This window comes from Mastigoproctus giganteus, chromosome 1 (assembly GCF_048544385.1).
Source record: "Mastigoproctus giganteus isolate SK-2022 chromosome 1, ASM4854438v1, whole genome shotgun sequence".
In the NCBI taxonomy this organism is placed as follows: Eukaryota; Metazoa; Arthropoda; class Arachnida; order Uropygi; family Thelyphonidae; genus Mastigoproctus; species Mastigoproctus giganteus.
Genome location: NC_143575.1, coordinates 180,614,532 through 180,635,476, shown reverse-complemented (window position 1 = coordinate 180,635,476; position 20,945 = coordinate 180,614,532). Strand labels below are relative to the sequence as shown.

Genomic DNA, 20,945 nt, shown 5'->3' with positions numbered 1-20,945 from the left:
CAGTGTCTGAATTGTGTGAAATATCACCAAATTGAAAACATGCTCTACCCACAATACGTGACCAATTAAACTAAAAATAATAAATTAAAATACTGACCATTATGCTCCATCTCGATAGAGGATCACAAGGCCAATAATGGTCAGGGAATCACTGCATTTCGAACCCCCAGACAAATCCATGCATCGACGGAATAGTACTAAGATCGAACTGCCAATGCAATAGATCCACCCAACAGTGGTCCTTATGTAGTGAAAAATAAGACAGACAGACAGCCTAGACTCTCATGGCAAAACCAGACCACTAACTAAATAACTATTGAACTGATATATATATAGAACTTAATTGGGCTATAAAGAGTAGTACTGATGCAGCATTAGCAATTCATCACACCACCACCATGCAAATATAATACGAAGATTAATCAATTCAAATGAAAATTATAATAAAAAATTCATAGTGCAAACATCAATGGCAGCAAATATTCACATTCCACTAAATGTTGCATAAAATAATAAGTAAAAATAAAACAACTGTGAAAATAGTAAAGCAAACATCAGTGGCAGCAAATATGCACATTCCACTAAACGAGTAATACAAACTGTGAAACTAAATATGCCAGTAGTATGGGAAACCAGTCGGGTTTCCCATACTACTGGCAAAATAATTACTAAACCCATTAAATAATACATAAAGAAAAGAAAAAAAGAGGAGGGGAACACAATGAAGAAGAGGGTATTGTGGGAGAAACGCTTTTAATATTTAGAATTTGGAAGTCAATTACTAAGCAATATAAACAAGGCAATTATAAAGAAATTTAATGGTACCCCTGATTGCACCAGGGTCCGAATTTGGTAATATTTCACACAATTCAGACGCTGATGCTGTCAGGGGCACCATTAAATTTCTTTATAATTAGCTTTCATATTTTAATTGGCTTTTATGTTGTTTATATTGCTTAGTAATTGACTTACAAATTCTAAATTATATTAGGAGCGTTCTTCTTCATTATGTCCTCCCTCCCCCCTTTTTTCTTTTTTTTCTTTTCTTTATGTATTATTTGATGGGTTTAGTAATTATTTCACTCAACTGGTTTGCCATACTACTGGCATACATTTTACTTCAGTTTCATTTAGTGGAATGTGCATATTTGCTGCCACTGATGTTTGCATTTGCTTTTGTCCTACTGGCAGAATAATCTGCCAATAAGATTGCAAGAAACAAGACATTGATAACAGGACAGTTGAAATTAATAAAGCTGTATATTTGATTGCCAAACTATTAGATGAAAACATTTGCATTGGTGAACTTAATTCTTTATTTACCCCATGTACAGAATTTTTAAGAGAAATTAATAGTTGTGAAATAAATTAAAATGATATTGCTCTTGCTAATATTTTTGTATTTATCATATCTGAAAAATAACTTACAGTAATACTACCAATATTACTGGTAGTTAGATAACATGGTAATAATGTGTTGATATTATAATTTAGTAATGTATTTGTGGGAATGAAGATCGATAGAAGGAAACCGTCATCATCTACAAAACTATCTCCGAAACATGATGCTGCATTGTTATCTGAACAATATGAAGATACTATAGACAGAAGAAATGTTGAGTTCAAGAAAAGAGCTTCCTCTCTACAAAGGTTTGATTTAATGTTTGCTTATTCATGCTACTTGTTATTTTACATTACTTTATAAGGTCCTTCCCAGACTAACTGAGAGTAATTCACAGATTCACTGTGATGTTTGAAACAGTATTGGAACAATTTGTAGTGGTTGCCTTGAGGACAGCAACAAAGTATAGCAGTGAACACTATTTTTCACTGTTCTGTACAATGTATGGTAGAATTCAATTGTACAGAACATTGAAAGTTGAATGTTGTTATGATGTGAGTTAACCACATAATAATGTTTGTGAAGCTATTGTAATTAACCACAGTAGCTTTATAAAAAAATTCACAAGTGTTCTAGCAAGATCACAGCACTCAGGATTTATGCTGCTATTCTGTTAGTGTATATATTTATGGCAATTATTAATTGTAGGACTGCTAGGAAGTGCAGCATACCTTGATTTTTATATACTCTTCAAAAATATATTAGAAAGCTTAACACCTGTATCAAGATGCTACGTTATTTAAAATAAAAACATTTTAAAATAACTTGCAAATCTATGACTTTTTATTGGTGCTCTTCTAACAAAATCACATATCTCAAGTATCCTCCAAAATATTACAAAAAAACCCAGAAACTCTTCTGTTCTAAACTCTCCTTTAAAAAAAAGAGTATGTGATTTACTTTAGATTCTGCTATCAACTTCTAATTTAAGAAAAGTCAAATTAAATAAAATCTCAGAGTTGGGCAAAAGTGGTTTTGATTTCTGCCATTATGAAGAACTGGCAGCTTTTAAGCAACATGCAAAAGTATTTAAAGCTCTGGATAGTTCATGTTGTATTAGCTAGGAAGATATGTTCATGCATACATTCAAATTCTCATTAATCAGAAATTAAGTGTGCATGTCTGACATTAATGGAATCTTTGTGTGAATGCATTTCCATTGTCTCTGAAATTTTATAAAATTTCTATTCAGAATTGGTGGCTTAACATGAAATCATGATGTGACAGCTTCAGACCTCTCACTTCATGCTCTTGTGTTAGGACATTTCCAATGTTGAAACATAGGTATAATGAATATAGAGATGGAGATAGATATAGAGCATAATTTACAAAATTGATAGCATTCTAGGACATCAGATGTGTGAATGAAAGTTTAATTCGTTCCTTAATATCTTGCTTGATGGTTGCCAGATTTCAATAATAATAAAAATCAAAGTTTTTATCTGACTTTGGCTGAGAAATTTTATTTAATTAAATTGTCTTTCGGAAGTCCATGATAGTGGAACATAAAATAAATTGCATGTACTGTGCTTTCATAATTCAGTGCAATGGAGTTCTCGGGTGTTTTGTCGCATTGGTGTGTGGGGGGGGGGAATTCTTGAGATATTTCATTCTGTTAGATGATAAACAAAAGAAAATAAACTCTCTAATGAAGAATATTCAATATATAACATTTTTGGCTCCTTTCCTTTCTTTAAAAAAAAAAAAAAAAAGGTAATGGCACTGGATATCACAAAAAATGGTCTACGGGAAACATTTGAGAAATGAAAGAAACAAAGAAATGTGCATTGCAGTAAGTCGATGATAATTCAAAAAATAACACAAATTAATTGAACAGTATTTCTTCTTGGTTAACAAACACTAAGTGGTGAAGAGATATTGATTTCATCTAGGTTAATTAACACTAAGTAAAAAAATAGATATTCATATCCTCGCAATAAATTTACTCTTGGTTTTTCTGGGACAGTCCTATAGAAAAAAAAAAAAAAATAGCTCAGTTTGTCATCATTTATAGTTAAAAAGTTCCGTTTTGTGAAAAATTTCTCTCATTTAGACTTTCACGTTTTGTTGTACAACTACAATTATTATTTTTGATAGAGCACTAAAGCTTCAAGCATACTTCAGTGTGATGTATGCAGTAGCAGTCCCCCATGACACCATTCTGTGGCACCAACAAACATCTCGTATAACACGTGTTTACACAGATATATTCAATTTTTTTTCCTTTAAATTAATCATTATTAATAATATGATTAGTATTAGTAGTAATGGCATGTGATACAAGAAAACAGGCTTATAAAGCATTAGCCAAAAAAAAAAAAAAAAAAAAATATATATATATACAGTCAGTCCTCGTATAACACGTGTTTACACTACACGAATTCAATCATACACGATTTATAAATAGGGGAACGATATCGTATATAACACAAACCGAATTCACTTATGCACGATTCGCCTTTGTGTTTACAAGAAATGGCAGTCGAATGTGGAATCACCCCAACTGAAAGCAACATAGGAATGAAGATAAGATTTTGAAAATGTATTTATGTTTTTTATATCAGTGAAGGGGAAACACATTTTACCATAATAACGTAAAAACCCACATAATTCCAGCTATCGGTATTATCGCAAATGCAATTAGATCGAGTTTACTACCAGTTTATAACAGATTCCACTAGCAGGAACGCAACTGGAAATTGTTTTTATTGTTTTATGGTAGTAACTCCCAGAAATGTGCTTTAGTAAAATGTGAGCTAGTGAGGTGTTAATAGTGTCTCTGCCTTTACAGTGTTGTTTATTTAGTTGCTACACGCGTGCAGCTTTGTTTGTGTGTATCATGCTGCCTCCTCATTTTGTAATTGTGCTTTATTCCCTAAAAATGAGTAAAATACTTAAAAGATGTGAAAAGGAAGCATCCTGGTGAAGACACTACAGATTCAGAGAGAAAAAGAAAAGCAATATCGATAAACAGAAGCAGACTGGATCAAAAATTCTTACCCAGGAAAATGTAACGGCCTCATACTAGTGTTTATGGCCAAAACCACACTGGCCTCCGGCCCACCGGGGTTTTCCCGGTAAGGGCTATGGCCAGTCCTTCTCTGTTGATAGAGAAAAATATGAAATTGTGAAACGCTTTGAGTGAAGTGAAAGACCATGTGATATTGCACATGCTACAGGCCTAAATGCGGCAATGCCGAGAATTAGAAAGAATGCAGAGAAAATAAAAACAACTTTCATAGCAGGAACAACTCAAAGTGTGATTAAAAAATCCATTAGATCAAGACACAAAGAATTGGAAGAGATGGAACGGCTGTCATCTGTTTGGATAGAAAATCAAACAAAGAACAAGTTTGCTTACGATAGGAGCAAAAGCATTAGCAATATTTTATTACGATTATTTATTGTGTTTAGTAATGTTTTGGTTACAAATGTGTGTTCAATCTTGGGTAGTCGGCACCTAACCCTATTTTTCCCATAGGGCCTGTTTATATTGCAAGATTTTGCATTGCATGAGGGTTTCTAGGAACACAACTGTCATGCTATACAAGGACTGCTGTATATATATATATATATAATATAATATAATATAATCATATATATATATATATATATATAATATAATATAATAATATTTTCCCACATCACTTGTCCGGGATGGACAAGTGATGCGGGAAAATAGTTCTTCCTTGAATTTATTCAAACTACCCATTTCCACAACAACAGATTTTATTCCAACTAATCAACCACTTGCTGGCTGAAGACAAACTTCCACACAACTATTGTGCAATCATCTTTCCTTAATTTGAATTTGTCCTCTTGTGTGTAGTCTGTGCAAGAGGAAGAATTTCATCAGCAATGAGATTTCTCAATCCATTTAAAGCCTTAAACACCTCAATCAGATCACCTGCAGGTGCCTAGTCTCCATATGTTGCAATTTGCAGAACTGAAGCCTTTTTTGGTAAGACATTCCCAAACAATCTCTTAATCACAGAAAATGAACAATTAATTATGTAAGGTTGAAAAGATAGTTAAAATCAAATCAAAATTCATATGCTTTACCTGCACTTGATTTCAATCAAAGAGAGACTTTCTGCTCTCCATTATTGACTGGAAACTTAGGGTGGTGTGTTTGACCAGTTTGGGCTTATGTTTAACTCGGAGACAAATACCATTATTTGTGGTTCTGCTTGCTAATATCTTTTTAAGTTGTATAGCATCACCTGAAAAGGAGATACAACATGTGTCTACACATCTCCCTTAAGAAGAGAGAAAAACAACCTATAAAGGTGAATCTGCTATTCATTTAAAAATCAAACACCACCAGGACAGCTTCAAAACAACTGTCCTGCAAGTGTCTCAGATTTTTAAATATATAGTGGATTCACCTTTCAGGTCGTGCAGTACAATTTAAAAAGATAGGAACCTAGATAGAACCGTGGATAGTGGTATTTTGTTGAACATAAGCCCACACATTAAGGATGAATACGTGGCCTTCAGTGAGCATAGAAAGTCTCTCTGTGATCAAAATCAAATGCAGGTAAAGCATATACAAATTTTGATCATAAAGTTATTTTCCATTTTCTGTGATTAATGGAAATGAAAAGTAAATAACACTAACTATCATGAGACAGTGCAATCATGTCTTGGCCTTTTCATTTGGGATATGCCTTGGACCACCTGTCGTGATCTAGGGCTATTCATTGGAACTCTGCACGATGGCAGATGGTTCTCACTGTGCATTGTATTACTTAAGACCAAAAATGCAACTTGTTACAATTTTAATAAGAAGTTGTTGGAATGTTTTCCACTTAATGTTATTTCTCACCTTGCTGATTTGGATTTGTCTGCTCAATTAAATTAGATTGAGTTTGCTCTCTGTTGTATGTAGCTCGATTTTTGCTAGGAAGTAGTAGATGTCCTAATTTGGTGCCCTGGCAGTTGGCTAATTTATCCATTTCGAGACGTAATATGAACAGTGCGTGGGGCTCTTTTCAAAGAGTTAGCTCTTATAGACGGTTATTGAGACTCAACGTCTCTCTGAACTTTATAAGGAAGCTAGATGTACTTATTTTAATTCCATCTATAGAGAGAAGCATGCCAGGAGGCACACTTCTCTCTATAGATGGAATTAAAGATTGCTCCACATTCTCATGTGCAGCAATCTGTAAACCTGGATCCGTGGGCTTTGTCTGCAAGTTGGTTGCGGAGAAGGTTTACCCGGGTGAAATTTTCTCTACCATTCTTAATTCTTGCGGTCAGGAATTCCTGGCTTGGTCTGAATCCATGAATGTAAAACTTGAGTTAATCAGGCAGGATTCCTCTGTTCCTGAAAGTGATGCTCAAACTGTGCTCAGATTGCAGCATCTGACTTATGTTGGTAATTGTACTGAAGATCTCCTCTGCTGAAATTGATTTGTTGATTGAATTGATGTACTCCAGGTCTTTTCCAGCCGGTATCAGAAAGAGGGCGATTCTATCAACTGTGCTACCCACGAGGGCGTCAGTAGTCGTATCATCAAAACCTTCCCCTCCTACTGACTTTCTGCCCGTTCAATCATATCTTCTGAATGAACTGATTCTGACCATACATTTTTCCACATGCATTTAACATTGACGGTTTTACTTCTTTTGCCGATGATTTTGCCGATGAATAAAGCCATGATTCTAATATAGTCCACAATTGAGAAATGTTTCCGTCCCTCCATTACTTCAATAGATTCGGAATCAATTTTTTTGCAAAATCCATTGTAACAATTTTCTGATGTAATGAATTTTATAAGTGGATATAATGCCTTTATCGAACAACTGAATGAAAGAAGTCGTATTAACCCAGTATAACTGTAGCGGTAGGAACATAACTGTGGCGTATAACTGTGGCAGTAGGAACATAACTTCAACGTTTGGATGATTTAAATCAAAAGATTTAATATATCACACTAGGCCAATAGGATGGCCTAGTGTGATATCCAATAGTAATAAAACTTTTGAAATCTGATTTTTTTCACAAGTTCAATAGCAATAGCACAGATATTGTGCTATTGAACTTGTGGAAATAAAATACAGGGATTTTCTCAATTAATTTTTTTTTGACTAGCGAGTCAACAGTGGGGATTCAAAAAGAGTGTAAATGTTGAAAAATTACATCCAACATAATAGCAGGGTTTCCCCCGCACAAAAGCATAAAAATACCCTGTTATGCGAGATTTACCGAAATTCTCTAACCGTGTTAGAGCGAATCTATGTTGTTAGAGGATTGCCACAATTTATCAATCGTGTTAGAGCGAAACTGTGTTGTAGAAGTACCGTGTTATACAGGGATTGCCTGTATTGTTCTTTGGTTTATGCTTATCACAGAAGCTCACCAAACAGGACATTTCACATGGAGACACATCATGTGCTATTTATCGGTTTGTGCTCTGAGACACTCTCTTATGGTTCTTGCTCTGCATTGTGTTATACAGATGTTTCAAGTAGGTTGTGGAGCTCAACTGTTGTCTCACAATGCTGTGCATTATACTGTTCTTCATTGTCTTCTTCATAAATTGAAATAATTAATATTTATATTACACAGATGTATCAACTGAAGAAAAAGATAGCATAAATGTAAACAAGCTACAGTACAAAGACATGTTTCATGACCAGAAGTAACTTATTTTTTTTTTAAGTGAGACCTCATGACCACCAAGGTGAACACCAATGGCCTTGTGTATTAGGCTTTTCTCTAACATTTCATCAATTAATTACTAATTAGTATTTCTTTTCATATTGCTGCAGGTACCTTACACTGTAATAGTCACACACTTTTTGTAATACTTTACTTGTTTTCTTCTGAATTTTAATAACAATTGCAATACAACACATTTTTCTTGGATATTGTGTGATTAATAGAATAAATAAAAATTATGTATTTAGTAAATTAATAGTGAACTCTATAAAAGCAAGCCACTTAATATGTACAGTGATTAAGCCAAGGATTTTTCTCTGTTTTGTGCATCTGACATCTTTTCCATTCATTCCTCCAATCAGCTCACTGCCACAGGTAGTGAGCTGATTGGAGTGCTACTTAGAGGATTTTAATATAGTTTTATAGCAGATATAATCAGTATATTTATTTTTACAGCAATACAAATTTGAATAAATTTAAAGGATTGGACAAATTAACGGAAGGAATGGGGGAAAAAAATAGGTAATTTTTTTTTTATGCTGATGCTCTATAAACTTGCTTTAGAGCAACTTACATTTTTTTTGCCACTACTAAATACTAAAAAGGATTAAAAACCAAAATTAGCTCTTATTTTTTTACTGTACTTTAAAATAACTGTTAATATTGAAGTTAAGTGAGGTGTTATGTTAACCTGATTATTTATGGATGTTTAATATCATTTTATTATACAGAGTACAAAAAGGAGTTGATATATTTGGACAAGAACCACTTAATATATTTACAGTGAGACCCCCAGACAGTCAATCAGGTAAGGATTATTAATATTTATTTTACTTATTTATTTATTTTTTTTTTTTTTGCAAACTAATCATATATGTGCAATATATACAGGGTACTGTTAATGCTGTGTACTGATCATGGGAAATGATTCCATGTCCAAAAATAAACTAAGAAAATTTTGAACAGTTTTTTGATGTGAGACTTGTGTAATGAGATATTAGAATGATGACACCACATTTGGTCTCAGTGATTTGAATTGAAAAGTCAGCTTTTTTAAAGGTGTTTCCATGCTAATCATACCTGTGCAGGTGTGTCAAAGTTGCAAATGCTCAGTTGTTGGAGGGTTTAAAAGGAAGCCATTCCAGTTTGTGAAGAAAATAGATGTGTAAACAGAGGAAGGATTTACCCTGATGGGATAAAAAAAAATGGAAGAGTACTGTGACATGTACTCCATATTTGGATGGTGTGGCACTGAAGTGCACATGACAGTTCATGCATTTGCACAGCAGTACCAAGGTTAGTGGCATCATTGTCATTAGATAATTGGACAAGTGTTATGAAATGATCATAGTGTTATGCCTATGGTTGGTGTAGACAAGTGAAGGCAATTCTTAATGCAGATCCCTGATGTGGAAGATTTTTCTGGCAGCAGTAGTGTTGGATCCAGTGACGAGCATGTACATGTATGCTCGTCATGCACGCTAGCCCTAAAGGAGTGAACCACACTGCCACCATTCCCTGCATTAAAAGGAATTTTTAAATTGGAGATGAAATGGTTTGAATCCATATTACTTTTTTTGTGGTTAGGAATTCTTGCAAAAATATTATTATATCATGTGTACTTATATGAATGGGTTCTGCAACAATTGGTGACCAATGAACAGTTTTGTGACTGCATTCTGTGGACTGAAAAAGCATGCTTCACACAAGAAAGCATTTGGAAGTGTCACAATATCGTTATTGGCCAGGAATAAATCTGTGTTGTTGTTCTGCAACAGTTATTTTTGAGATAAGATCCTGAGGCTCCCATCATTTTCTTCCATTGTTTGACTGAGGAGTATTAAACCTCATTACGTGTGTTAGCATATATATGTAAAATGCCTAGTGTCTGTCTGCATATAATAATTCAACTCCTAATGGACAGATTTGCATAAAATTTATATTTAGCTCTTTTAGACAAACTTGTCAAGCCATTCCAAATTTCATTAAAATCAGACAAATATAAATCTGGTAATCAGCATTTCTTTGTCTGTCTGCATATAATTACTCAACACAGTAGATAAACTGTCATGAAATTTTATATTTGGCTCTTTTAGAACAATTTGTTGAGCCATCCCAAATATCATTAAAATTGGATCAATAGAAATCTGGTAATTATTATTTCTTTTTTCATACATATTATATACCATATATTGTAGCAGAAGCACTAATTGGATGAATGAATGGGCAAAATGGTGGATATGCAGAAATAAAAGGCATTTTGTTCATGCATAAAAGTCATTGCATTTTTCCTTTTTTTTTCATTATAAGTTACAAATTATTACAGTTTGTTATCATGCCTGAAATGTAATGCACTACACACATTAACTTGTTTTTATCTATTCTGCTACATGACTTAATAGACAACATGCTGTTCATTGGGTTTTATACAATTAGGTGTCATACAACATAGTACTGCAGTCCTGGCATATGGATAGGCTATGGCTGTCTTAGAGCCTGGCCATCCAAATTGCCTTAAATAAATCTGTTGGATTATTTTCTCTGGGGCCATTTGAGGGAGCAGATTTATGCTGACTTGCCTCAAGTTTGAAATACTTATTGTGTGTGATTTCATACAGCCATCACTACTATGGATTAAGTGTGTATATAGCAATCCATGCTACTGTTTTGTTGCTTTGACATTGCTGGAAGACATTTCAGATGGGTCCATGTTAATTCATTGAAAGACAGTTCAGTGCACAACAGTAAGGTATATGTGACAGTTGGGTGTGTGGACAGTCTGGTGAATGACATTTTGCTGTATGTGATAAATTAGTGAAAGACAATTGGTGGCTATAACAATTCATTGAGTATAACAATTTGGTATATGTGCAACATTTCAGTGTATCACACAGAGATCAGAAATGAACAAAGTCAATGAAGGAAAAGATTTAGGAAATGAGAAATTTTGGCAATTAGAAAGGAGGAATACAGAAATTAGAAAAAAGAAAACAATATATTTTTTATTCATTTATTTTGTATAAAACCATTCACCTTGATCCTTCTCATATACAGATTGGAAAGTAAGTATATGCCTATTTCTGCATGACTGTCCATATTGTAACACCTTTAATCTAGATAAGATTATTTATTAATTTGGTTTTATTAGGCAGCCTTACCTCTTTTTTTTTTTTTTTTTTTTTTTCCTCTTGGGTAGCTTGTTGCCTGCCTACCCTTACCCATCCATGGTACTAGCCAACTATTAAATTCTTTCAGTAAAAACTAGCACGGGTTGCAAACCAAACATGAGAAGATGCACGTTACCTAGCCGGCATCCATTAATGATCACTCTTTCGGTCTGTGGAACAATTCCTTCTCCCCCATGTGTATTTCCTAAAAAATTAAACTTACAGAAGCGAAAGTAAAGTATGAACAACGTTCTCTTGTATCCCAATCTTTAACCTGTCTGTGGCACTTTTTTTATTAAAAAAGATTTCCTAAAGAAGAAAGTACCGTATTTCCCCATGTATAAGACGCACCTTAATTTTGGGGCCTGAAATTTGAAAAAAAAAAAAAAAAAATGTATTACATAAAGTTATTGAACTCAAGTTTTATTCATCATAAAATTCATACAACTCATCATAACTTGAATTCAGCACTGTATGAAAATCTTTTCTGAGCCATTTCTGGGCAGAACGTGGCAAAACGTAACCTAATATACCGGTAACAAGTGCGAAACAATGAGCGCAAAGACAACAAGTGCAAAAAAGCGGGAAATGCAAGTAAAAAAAATCTACAACCACTGTACAAGACGCACCCAGTTTTTTGACCCCAAATTTTTCGAAAAAAGGTGCGTCTTACATATGGGGAAATATGGTATGTGCATTGGGAAAAAAAAAAAAATGAAGGTGGATAGTATTGCACCATCAAAAATATAAAATATCAAGTGTCATGATCAGTAAATTCACCATTTTACAGCATGGCTTGTTAAACATTTGCATTTTCTGTCTTGCTTTCCTATACACTAAATTCTCCCAAAAATTCACAACTGATTCATTGATGAATTAGTATTAGTAATGGCCACACCAGTGTTTCTTAACCTTTTCGTTGTTGTGGCACACTTTTAAAGATGCTAAAATTTTGCGGCACACTACAATCACTATTATACTCATATATATATATTTAACACCAGGGGCTCACATCTGGTGAGTATGGGCTTGGCACACCCAGGGTCCTCAGATAGATATCATCATTCTTCTCTTTCTTGGTGATCTCTCTCACTCTCACACACACACACACACACACACACACACACACACACACACACACACACACACACACACACACACACACACACACACAGGGTAACTCAAATTGTTTTTGGCAGCATAAGCCTCATGCTTCCTTGCACCATATGGCTAATAATAATAATAATATTTATAATACTATATATGAAGGCCTCCGTAGCCGAGTGGGCAGGAGCGGGAGTGCAGTAGCACACACTCTTTGAGTAGATCGGGGTTCAAGCCCCTGACTGCTGAATACGGTCGATCTGCCAACCTGCACTGGACCAGCATGGCAGATTATGGTCCATTTTCCCTCAGCATGAATTGTTGAGGAGGCTTCCATCCTGCAGTGGGTTGATAATGGCTGCACTTTACTTTTTTTTATATATATTATAAATATATATAAATAAAAATTACACATAATATATATATTATAATATATATATATATATATATATATATATATATATATGGCCATAAGGTTTCTTTAAGGAACAAAAATGATATTGAGCTGCAACACTTTCAAATTCATAATTTTAATAACATTTCTATCTCTATCCTTGCCATTGAAGGTAAATATAATGATAGGCTGGGTTAAGAAAACCTGCACATTCTAAAGCAATAATCACTTTATCCATATGGACTGAATAGCATGTTTAACGGACATTGCTTTGCTAGTTATAAACAGGATCAATGTATATACAGTACATTCCAATTGGTAAAAACAGTGGCGGTTAGACGTTACAGTCATAACATCTAAAAATACTGCCTCTTTAGCTAATGAGCTTAACAACAGTACTACATACAAGACAGAGGATACTATCAGTAATATTACCACAAAAAAAAGGATTTACAAGATAGTAGCAATAAGGAATTATATAAAGCAGATAAAGACTTGGGATCAACCTGTTATTAATATTAAGACTATTCATGATATAGTGTTTGGTATGAAAGTTAGCTGGTCGAAGTCTTTGTTAAAAGTATGTAGAGATTATAAATTTATTAATACACACCTGGAACATTTATTATTGGATATTTCTAAGTTTAAACTGGGAAATGTAAAAGTAGGCTCAAAGGATTTCATAAGTTTTAAATAGGGTTTTAGACAGCATAAATCTAGAACAGATTCTAAACCATTTTAACTGTGCATTGCCATTATCTGATTCTAGTATTGGAACTATATCCAGCTATGTTAAGCCTAAAGGTCTGTAATTATAAGCAAGAGGCTATAAAGCTTAATATTACAGAGAATGATACCCTTTGCTAATGCCATTTGCCGGAATATCAATCTTATGTCGATAAACATATAATAACAGGAGACCTGAATATTGTCAAACAGGTAGAACTTAGGAGATTGTTATCCTATGGTTTTAAACTAGTCATTCCCAAGTTATGTAAAACTGGACGAAGTAAGAAGTCCTGGAATGTCCGGAAATTGATTATCCGGGATTTGTTTTTTACCATCTATCCCGGAAAATCGAGAGTCTACTGTATATATGATATCAAAATTATTTTTTGCATTCTGTTCCTTTGTGACCACATCATAGTATTCAATCAAATTGGTCAGACAAGACTTCCCCTTAACAAACCCATGCTGTGTCTAAACTATAACCAAAGTTTTGTGTAGATGATCCTGCAGTGCTTCTTTAACCAGTGTCTTCATTAATTTTCCTGGAACAGAAGTTAAACTAACAGGTCTGTAATTACTTGTTGCCCTTTGATCCTCCTTTGTAAATTGGGGTCACATTTGCACATCTCCAGTCCATGGGTACCTCCCCCGAGTCCAGGGAAGCTCTCATAATTATGGCTAAGGATTTGCTTACTACCTTTACACCCTTTAATGTAACTGGATAGATCCCATCCACCCCAGGTGCCTTTTTTATGTTTTTCTTCAACAATTTCTCCTCTAATTTGCTCTCAGTTATTAAAAAATCATTTAACTCACTGCCATAGTTTAATATCAAGTGGACCAATCTGATTCATCCCCTTCCTTCTAGAGTTTACATAAGTAAAGAACTCTTTGCATCCTTTGCCAAAGATTTCTCATAATCTGCCTTTGCCTGCCTAACCTCCTTTGTGACTTGATTACAAAGTAACTTATATCTTCCATAGGCTTCTGTGTCGCCTGTTAATTTATGTGTATCCCATGCATTTTTCTTCTTTGCCACGTGTCTCGTTAGTTCATCGGACATACATTTAGGCCTAAACCTCGAACAATATTTCTTGGTTGGCATGAAAAGCCTAGTAGCTTACAATATTAATTCTTTGAATACTTCCCATTTCGAATTTGCTGTTGGTAACATCTTCAGTTGGTCTCACTGTATAGACTTTAAAAACTGTCCCAGACCTCCATAGTCACCTTTGTGAAAGCAAAAACCCTTCCCTTTACCCCTGTTGGTAGTTACCTCTTTGAGTAAATCCCATATCAGCACACTGTGATCACTGCCACCTAGTGGCGCCTTTATCTGCATGAAAAATCACTACTGATAATCAAATCAAGAGTATTACTCCCTCTGGTTTCCCCTCAAACATGTTGCTGTAGAAAACAATCATCCAATAAATCCACAATAGCCTTGCTAGTGTGCAAATGACCTAACCACATGTTCTAGTCAATATCTGGGAAATTAAAATTCCCATTATAAGACAAAATGATTTACTGGCCCACTCTATTTCTCTGCACAGCTTTTCATTATACTCATCAGAGTCATTAGGCTTATAGCACACTCCTACTCTCAATTTTGCTTTCCCAGTGCTTATGTCACACCAGACTGACTCAACACAGCACTGTCCACCGATGTCAACTGGATGTGCTTCCTTAGATTCTGTGTTTCTTAACTAATAGCATAACACCTCCTGCCTTACTGACCCGTCTATCCTTCCTGTACACATTATACTTCCCAAATTCCAATTTTGCATTCCTTATATCTGTGTGACACCATGTCTCTGATATCCCAACAATATCTGCCTTTGATGTTTTGACCAGCACCTCAAATTTATTTACTACACTCCTAGCATTGGTGTACACACAAATATACGTGTTCTTATTCTTAGCTACCCTAACATAGCCCGTGTATTTACTTCTTCCACAATGACTCCCAGCAGTCTCTGAAATCCCCGGCACCTTGTTTTCCAGGCTGCTGTTCATTCCAGTAGAAGCAGTGCAAGAATCACTTTCACCTCTGCCAGCAGCTACTGTTAATCTATTAGTCCAAGCAACCCCCCCTTCCAAAGCTAGCAGTTTTCAGACCCTCCTAACACTGCCTCGATAGCATCAGCAAATATTCTTGCACCCTTTCTTTTTAAATAAATCCCATCCCTGTAGAAGCAGTCTCTCCTGTTAACGAGCATGGACCATGCTGAAAACAAATTCTACCCCATGAGCCTTGCATAATCTCTCTCCAGGTCTGAATTGATTGACAAGGCTCTCATCATGTACTCCCTTCTATTGTGTCTGGGCAGAATTGCAGACACCTTCAAATTCAACCCTAACTCACGTTTTTTTTTTTTTTTTTTCAACATTGACTTGTACTTGCTAAGTAATTCCGCCATTCTCCTACTCTTAACATCATTGGTGCCAGTGTGTACAACAATATCACCTTTTGTGCCCTTAAAAGATATCCTCTATGTAAACTTTTGCTCCTGGCAGACATACCCTGGTCCTGTTCCACCAATCCTTTTTGTACAATATATTCCCCGGTTCCCTGACAATAAAGTCACCGACAACTAGTTCCTGTGGGACTAGTGCATTCTGCCTTGGGGATTGCTGCTGTGTTGCCTGATGTTCAAGTCCAAGCTATGGCTTTGATGTGGGCACCTGAGAGCTTGATAGGCCCCCCCTCAATTTAAGTCATTCGAGGGCATCTACCCTATTCTTCAAGCTCTCATAAAGGCCCATAACAATGCTGAGTTGGTGCCTCATTTCCTCACACTCCTTACATCGAGCACACACAAAGACATTCCCCTTGGCAATATCATGTCTTGTTCCTGATTGATCCACAAAATCAAACAAGCAATACATTTCAAAAGGCTGTGATGGACAACCCCCCCTTTCAGTTCTTCCCTGAGCCATAGCACTCCCACTAACTTGAGCCTTTTGCTGCTGTGGTCTGAGGCATGATTTCGATTCAGTTTTAATACAGTTCAAATTAATACAATTAAAAATATTACACTAAACTTCTATTCCAATGCAGCAATAACACTATTATATTTCGGTATCGAGTTTTATCTCCTTCTGAATTACGTTATATTAATTTTGTGTCTCCTATCAAGTTTAAGTTATATGTACTAAATTATAATGTTACATTTATAAAATCAAAGTATTTATAATAGATAATAAATTTAACTATCTATTGCCACCCACATGGTTTGAACTCTCACGCAGCCATCTGTGCCAAATCGCTGATTCTAACAGCTCTACTAATATTATTGTCGTACGTTACGTCTACATGACAAGTTAAATTATTTAAACATGTAAGCAATGCTATAATTTATAGTTTATAATCTGCTGACACTCTTTAACACTGCTACAAGTTACATAGAAACTTTCTATATCTGCTATACTGATACGAAAAACAATGGCGGCAAAATCGACTGTGGTTTTCTATGCAATTACAAGCCCGAGTAACGAATAACTGCACCAAATTAATCAGGAAATCACAAAAAATACTATACTAATAAATTTAAATCCAAAAGTTATACAAAAATAATAATTTCAAATCAATAAATAAAGTCGACTTAGCGGCTTGTGAACACAACTGACTTCCACTAGCCTCCAAGGTAAACTGCAAGATAGAAGCCTCTTCAACAATCCACATTGAGGGAAATGTACTGTAATCTGCCATGTTGGTCCAGTGCGGATTGACCATATTTATCAGTCAGGGGCTTGAACCCAGTCTACTCAAAGCGCGTGTGCTGTTGCACTCCCACTCCTGACCACTCGGCTGCAGAGGCTCAGTTTGAAACATGTACAAACATACAGGTCTTTAAACTTGGGAAAAAAGACACCACAAGCATTACAGAAAGTTTATGGAGATGATGCTTCAAAGAAAATAGCAGTTTGAGTGGTTTAATTTGCTTAAAAATGGACAGGAAACATTTCGTTTCATCAGTTCATCTCCCAGTCCATTTAAAAATAGACTGGAAGATGAACCTCACAGTAGATGTTCTTCGACATCACGAAACGATGAAAATGTCACGAAAATGACATTTTCATGTTGTTGAGATTGCTCAAGAAGTTGGACTGTTTGTCGGCTCAGTACACAAAATTTAGGAGTGCATCGCATGTGTGCAGAGTTTGTTCCATGCTTGCTGTTGGATGATCAAATGGACTGTAGGAAAGTCATCACAGGTGATTTTATGGCTCTCAGCACTAAAATCACCTGCAATGTTCTTCCTGACACAGGGTCAGGAAGGCCATCGCTTTCCTTTAGAGTCTGAGCTAAATGGCACAGTCATGACTTTCCTGCACAGTCTGAGCTTTCTAAAAAAAAAAAAGTGGTCACTGTGGATGAGAGTTGGATATTTGCCTACAATTCAAGACCAAGGTTGAATCATCTGAAAGGTGCACAAAAATGTCCCCATGGCTCATGAAATCTTGTGCAACAAAATCCAACGTCAAAGTCATGCTAATTGTTTATGATGAGAGCATAGTGTACTACGAAATTGTGGCTGGGGGAAGGAAGCGTTACTGCCATTTACTATTTTGAGATGTTTGCATGAGAATGTGAGGTGAAGATAACCTCAAAAGTGGAAAGATGGCTGGATCCTGCACCATGACAATGCATCCAGTCACCTGGCAATGGCAGTTAAGGAGTTCTTTGGCTGTGAGAAAATTAGTCATGTAGCAGCCTCCTTACTCCCCTGACTTTGCACTGTATGACTTATGGCTCTACTGAAAATGGGGCTTCATGGTCATAATTTTGCTTCAGTGGTTATCATTAAAGAAAATGCAGAAGCCCTATGCATGCTAAAAAATATGATTTTAAAGAAACTTTCAAAACTTGGGAAGACTGATGAAGTGTGTGTCTGTGGAAGGAATGTACTTTGAAGATGATCAGGTTAGTAAGCCCAACTGGTCACTCAATATAGTTTTTACTATAACTACAGAATACATTTAAAAATTTCTGGGAACTTTTTAAAGTACACTTTTCTGACCATCCCTGTACTGGTGATTGTTAACTACACCAATTTTAATGGTGGTACAGATTTTGACACCAGTTGTCATTTAAGAAAATCCAGGGTAAAAATGGCCCCAGTACTGACTGGGTCTACAGTTCCTTGGACAACCCCACTTCTTATGTTAGTCCAATCTGAGGAGTTAAAAAAGTTTATGGAATTCCCTGAGCAGTGTAAATAGGCTGCTAAAACAGCTCATGGAGTTCTATCAGTGATATACAGGAATTTTGCCAGCAGGAACAAAGATGTGATTATCCCATTGCATAAGGCAATGGTTAGCCTTTATCTGGAATATTGCATACAGGTTTTGAAGCCTCATTTTATCTTAGATGTAGATCTGGTGAAAAGGGTGTAGAGAAGAGCAAAAAAGATTAGTTGGGGGCTCCAAAAGATATTCTTACCAAGAAAAATTAGTGATCTCTGTAAATTGCAGTCTGGAAACTACACATCTGCATAGTGACCTGATTGAGGTGTATGAGGATTCGAAAGATCAAGTATACTAAATGCCAGTGGCATCTTTACTCTTTCTCAGTTGACATATACAAGATGATATGAATTTAAATTAAAAAAAAGGATGATTGTAGAGTCAATATTTGCGTTTAATTTGAAGAGTAGTTGATTGTTGGAATAAACTTTCACCTGGTATTATGGAAGTGGTTAGCATGAATAAATTTAAAAGGTTTGGACAAATTATTATGTTTTCTTTTTTTTTTTGACTGGCTGTATAATTTTGCTTCCTTGCACCCTGTAGCCAAATACTAATATCCCCAGCATGTGAAGAGGTGGCCCTACAATGGATATCTTGTATGGCATTTTAGATATTTCATATATGCCTACTTATCAATTAATTATTCTTTACAGGTTTCCCAGAACTCAAAACTTGGAATGCTTTATATAAAAAAGAGCTAAAGCTCTTAGTTACTCATTCACCTAGAAATCCTTTTGAGGAAATGATTCTGTTGACAGAACAAAAGAAACTCTGGCCATTTCCAATTAATAATGAATATGGTGAGTCATTTTTAATTTTTTGAGTGAATTATTGTTTAAAATGAATAACATTTCAAAACTGATGGAATCAGCATTACTTTTATTCCTATTATAGCTTCATTTTACTCATCCACAAACCTCCTGACCAGGTTGTCTATGACGGTTAGCTTTAACTTTTTTTTTTGCCTATTTCGGTCTTTTAAGAATTTTATACATGTTGGAATAGCCTCTTCCTGTATGTAGCAATGAGAAAACTGATATCAGAGGAATCACTACTATTACTATGCCTACTCCTGATGATCAAGTTGTTCCAAATTCCTAACAACCAGTATCTGTTTTGAAATTGCTAACATTTGCTAAACTTGTGAAATAGGTTTCTTGCAAAAACCAAATCTTCACCCGCCCCCCCCATATTAGCATTAGTAAAGGTACATGATACAAGCTTATATAGCATCAGCCAAAAAAAAAAAACGCAAATCTTCTAATTTCACCCATCCACTTGCTCCAAATGTTTATCTAGTTCTGCCTTGAATCTATTTAAGCTATCAACTTCTACAATGATAAATGGAAGTTTGTTCCAGCAATCAACCACATGCTGGCTAAAGGCAAACTTCCACACATCTATCCTACAACTGTCTTTCCTCAATTTGAATTTATGCCCTCTCAGGCAATTATTCTGAGCAAGAGGAAGAATCCCATCAGCATTGAGCATGCTCAAACCATTCAAGGCACTTTATACACCTCAATCACCTTATTGGCACTAACGATATTAAGAGTAGGAGACCGGCAGAATTACTTAACAAGTACAGGTCACTGTTGAACAAAAGCCGAGAATTAGGGTTGAATTTGAAAGTGTCTGCAATTCTGCCCAGACACGATAGGAGGGAGTATATGATGATGAGAGCCTTGTCGATCAATTTGGCCCTGGAAAGATTGTGCAAGGCTCAAGGGGTAGAATTTTTTTCAGCCTGGACTGTACTTGTTAACAGGAGAGACTGCTTCTACAGGGATGGGATACACTTAAATAGAAAGGGTGCAAGAATATTTGCTGTTGCTATCGAGGCAGTGTTAGGTGGGTCGGAAAACTGCTAGCTTGGGGGGAGACAAAGACCAATAGATTGACAGTAGCCACTGGCAGAAGTGAAAGAGATTCTTGCACTGCTTCTATTAGAATGAGCAGAAGCCTGAAAAACAAGATGCATGGTATTTCAGAGACTGCTGGGAGCCATTGCGGTACAAGTAAACACATGGGTTGTGTTAGGGTAGCTAAGAATAGAAACAGGTGCAGGTATACTTGCGTGTACACCAATGCTAGGAGTTTAGTAAATAAATTTGATGAATTTGAGGTATTGCTCAAAACATCAAAGGCAGATATTGTTGGGATATCAGAGACGTGGTGTCACACAGATATAAGGGATGCAGAAATGCAATTTGGGGAGTACAACGTCTA

The 20,945-nt window shown here is 35.5% G+C and overlaps 1 protein-coding gene across 1 annotated transcript in view; it reads left to right on the top strand.

Annotated features, from left to right (window-relative positions):
- The window catches only part of mRpS31 (mitochondrial ribosomal protein S31), a 140,466-nt gene that overhangs the window by 99,517 nt on the left and 20,004 nt on the right, over window positions 1-20,945 (top strand). The window contains exons 7-9 of the mRNA XM_090383254.1: window positions 1,495-1,650; window positions 8,801-8,877; window positions 19,370-19,516. Of these exons, the coding sequence (XP_090239380.1) occupies window positions 1,495-1,650; window positions 8,801-8,877; window positions 19,370-19,516 (380 nt within the window). The remainder of the gene's footprint in view (window positions 1-1,494; window positions 1,651-8,800; window positions 8,878-19,369; window positions 19,517-20,945) is intronic.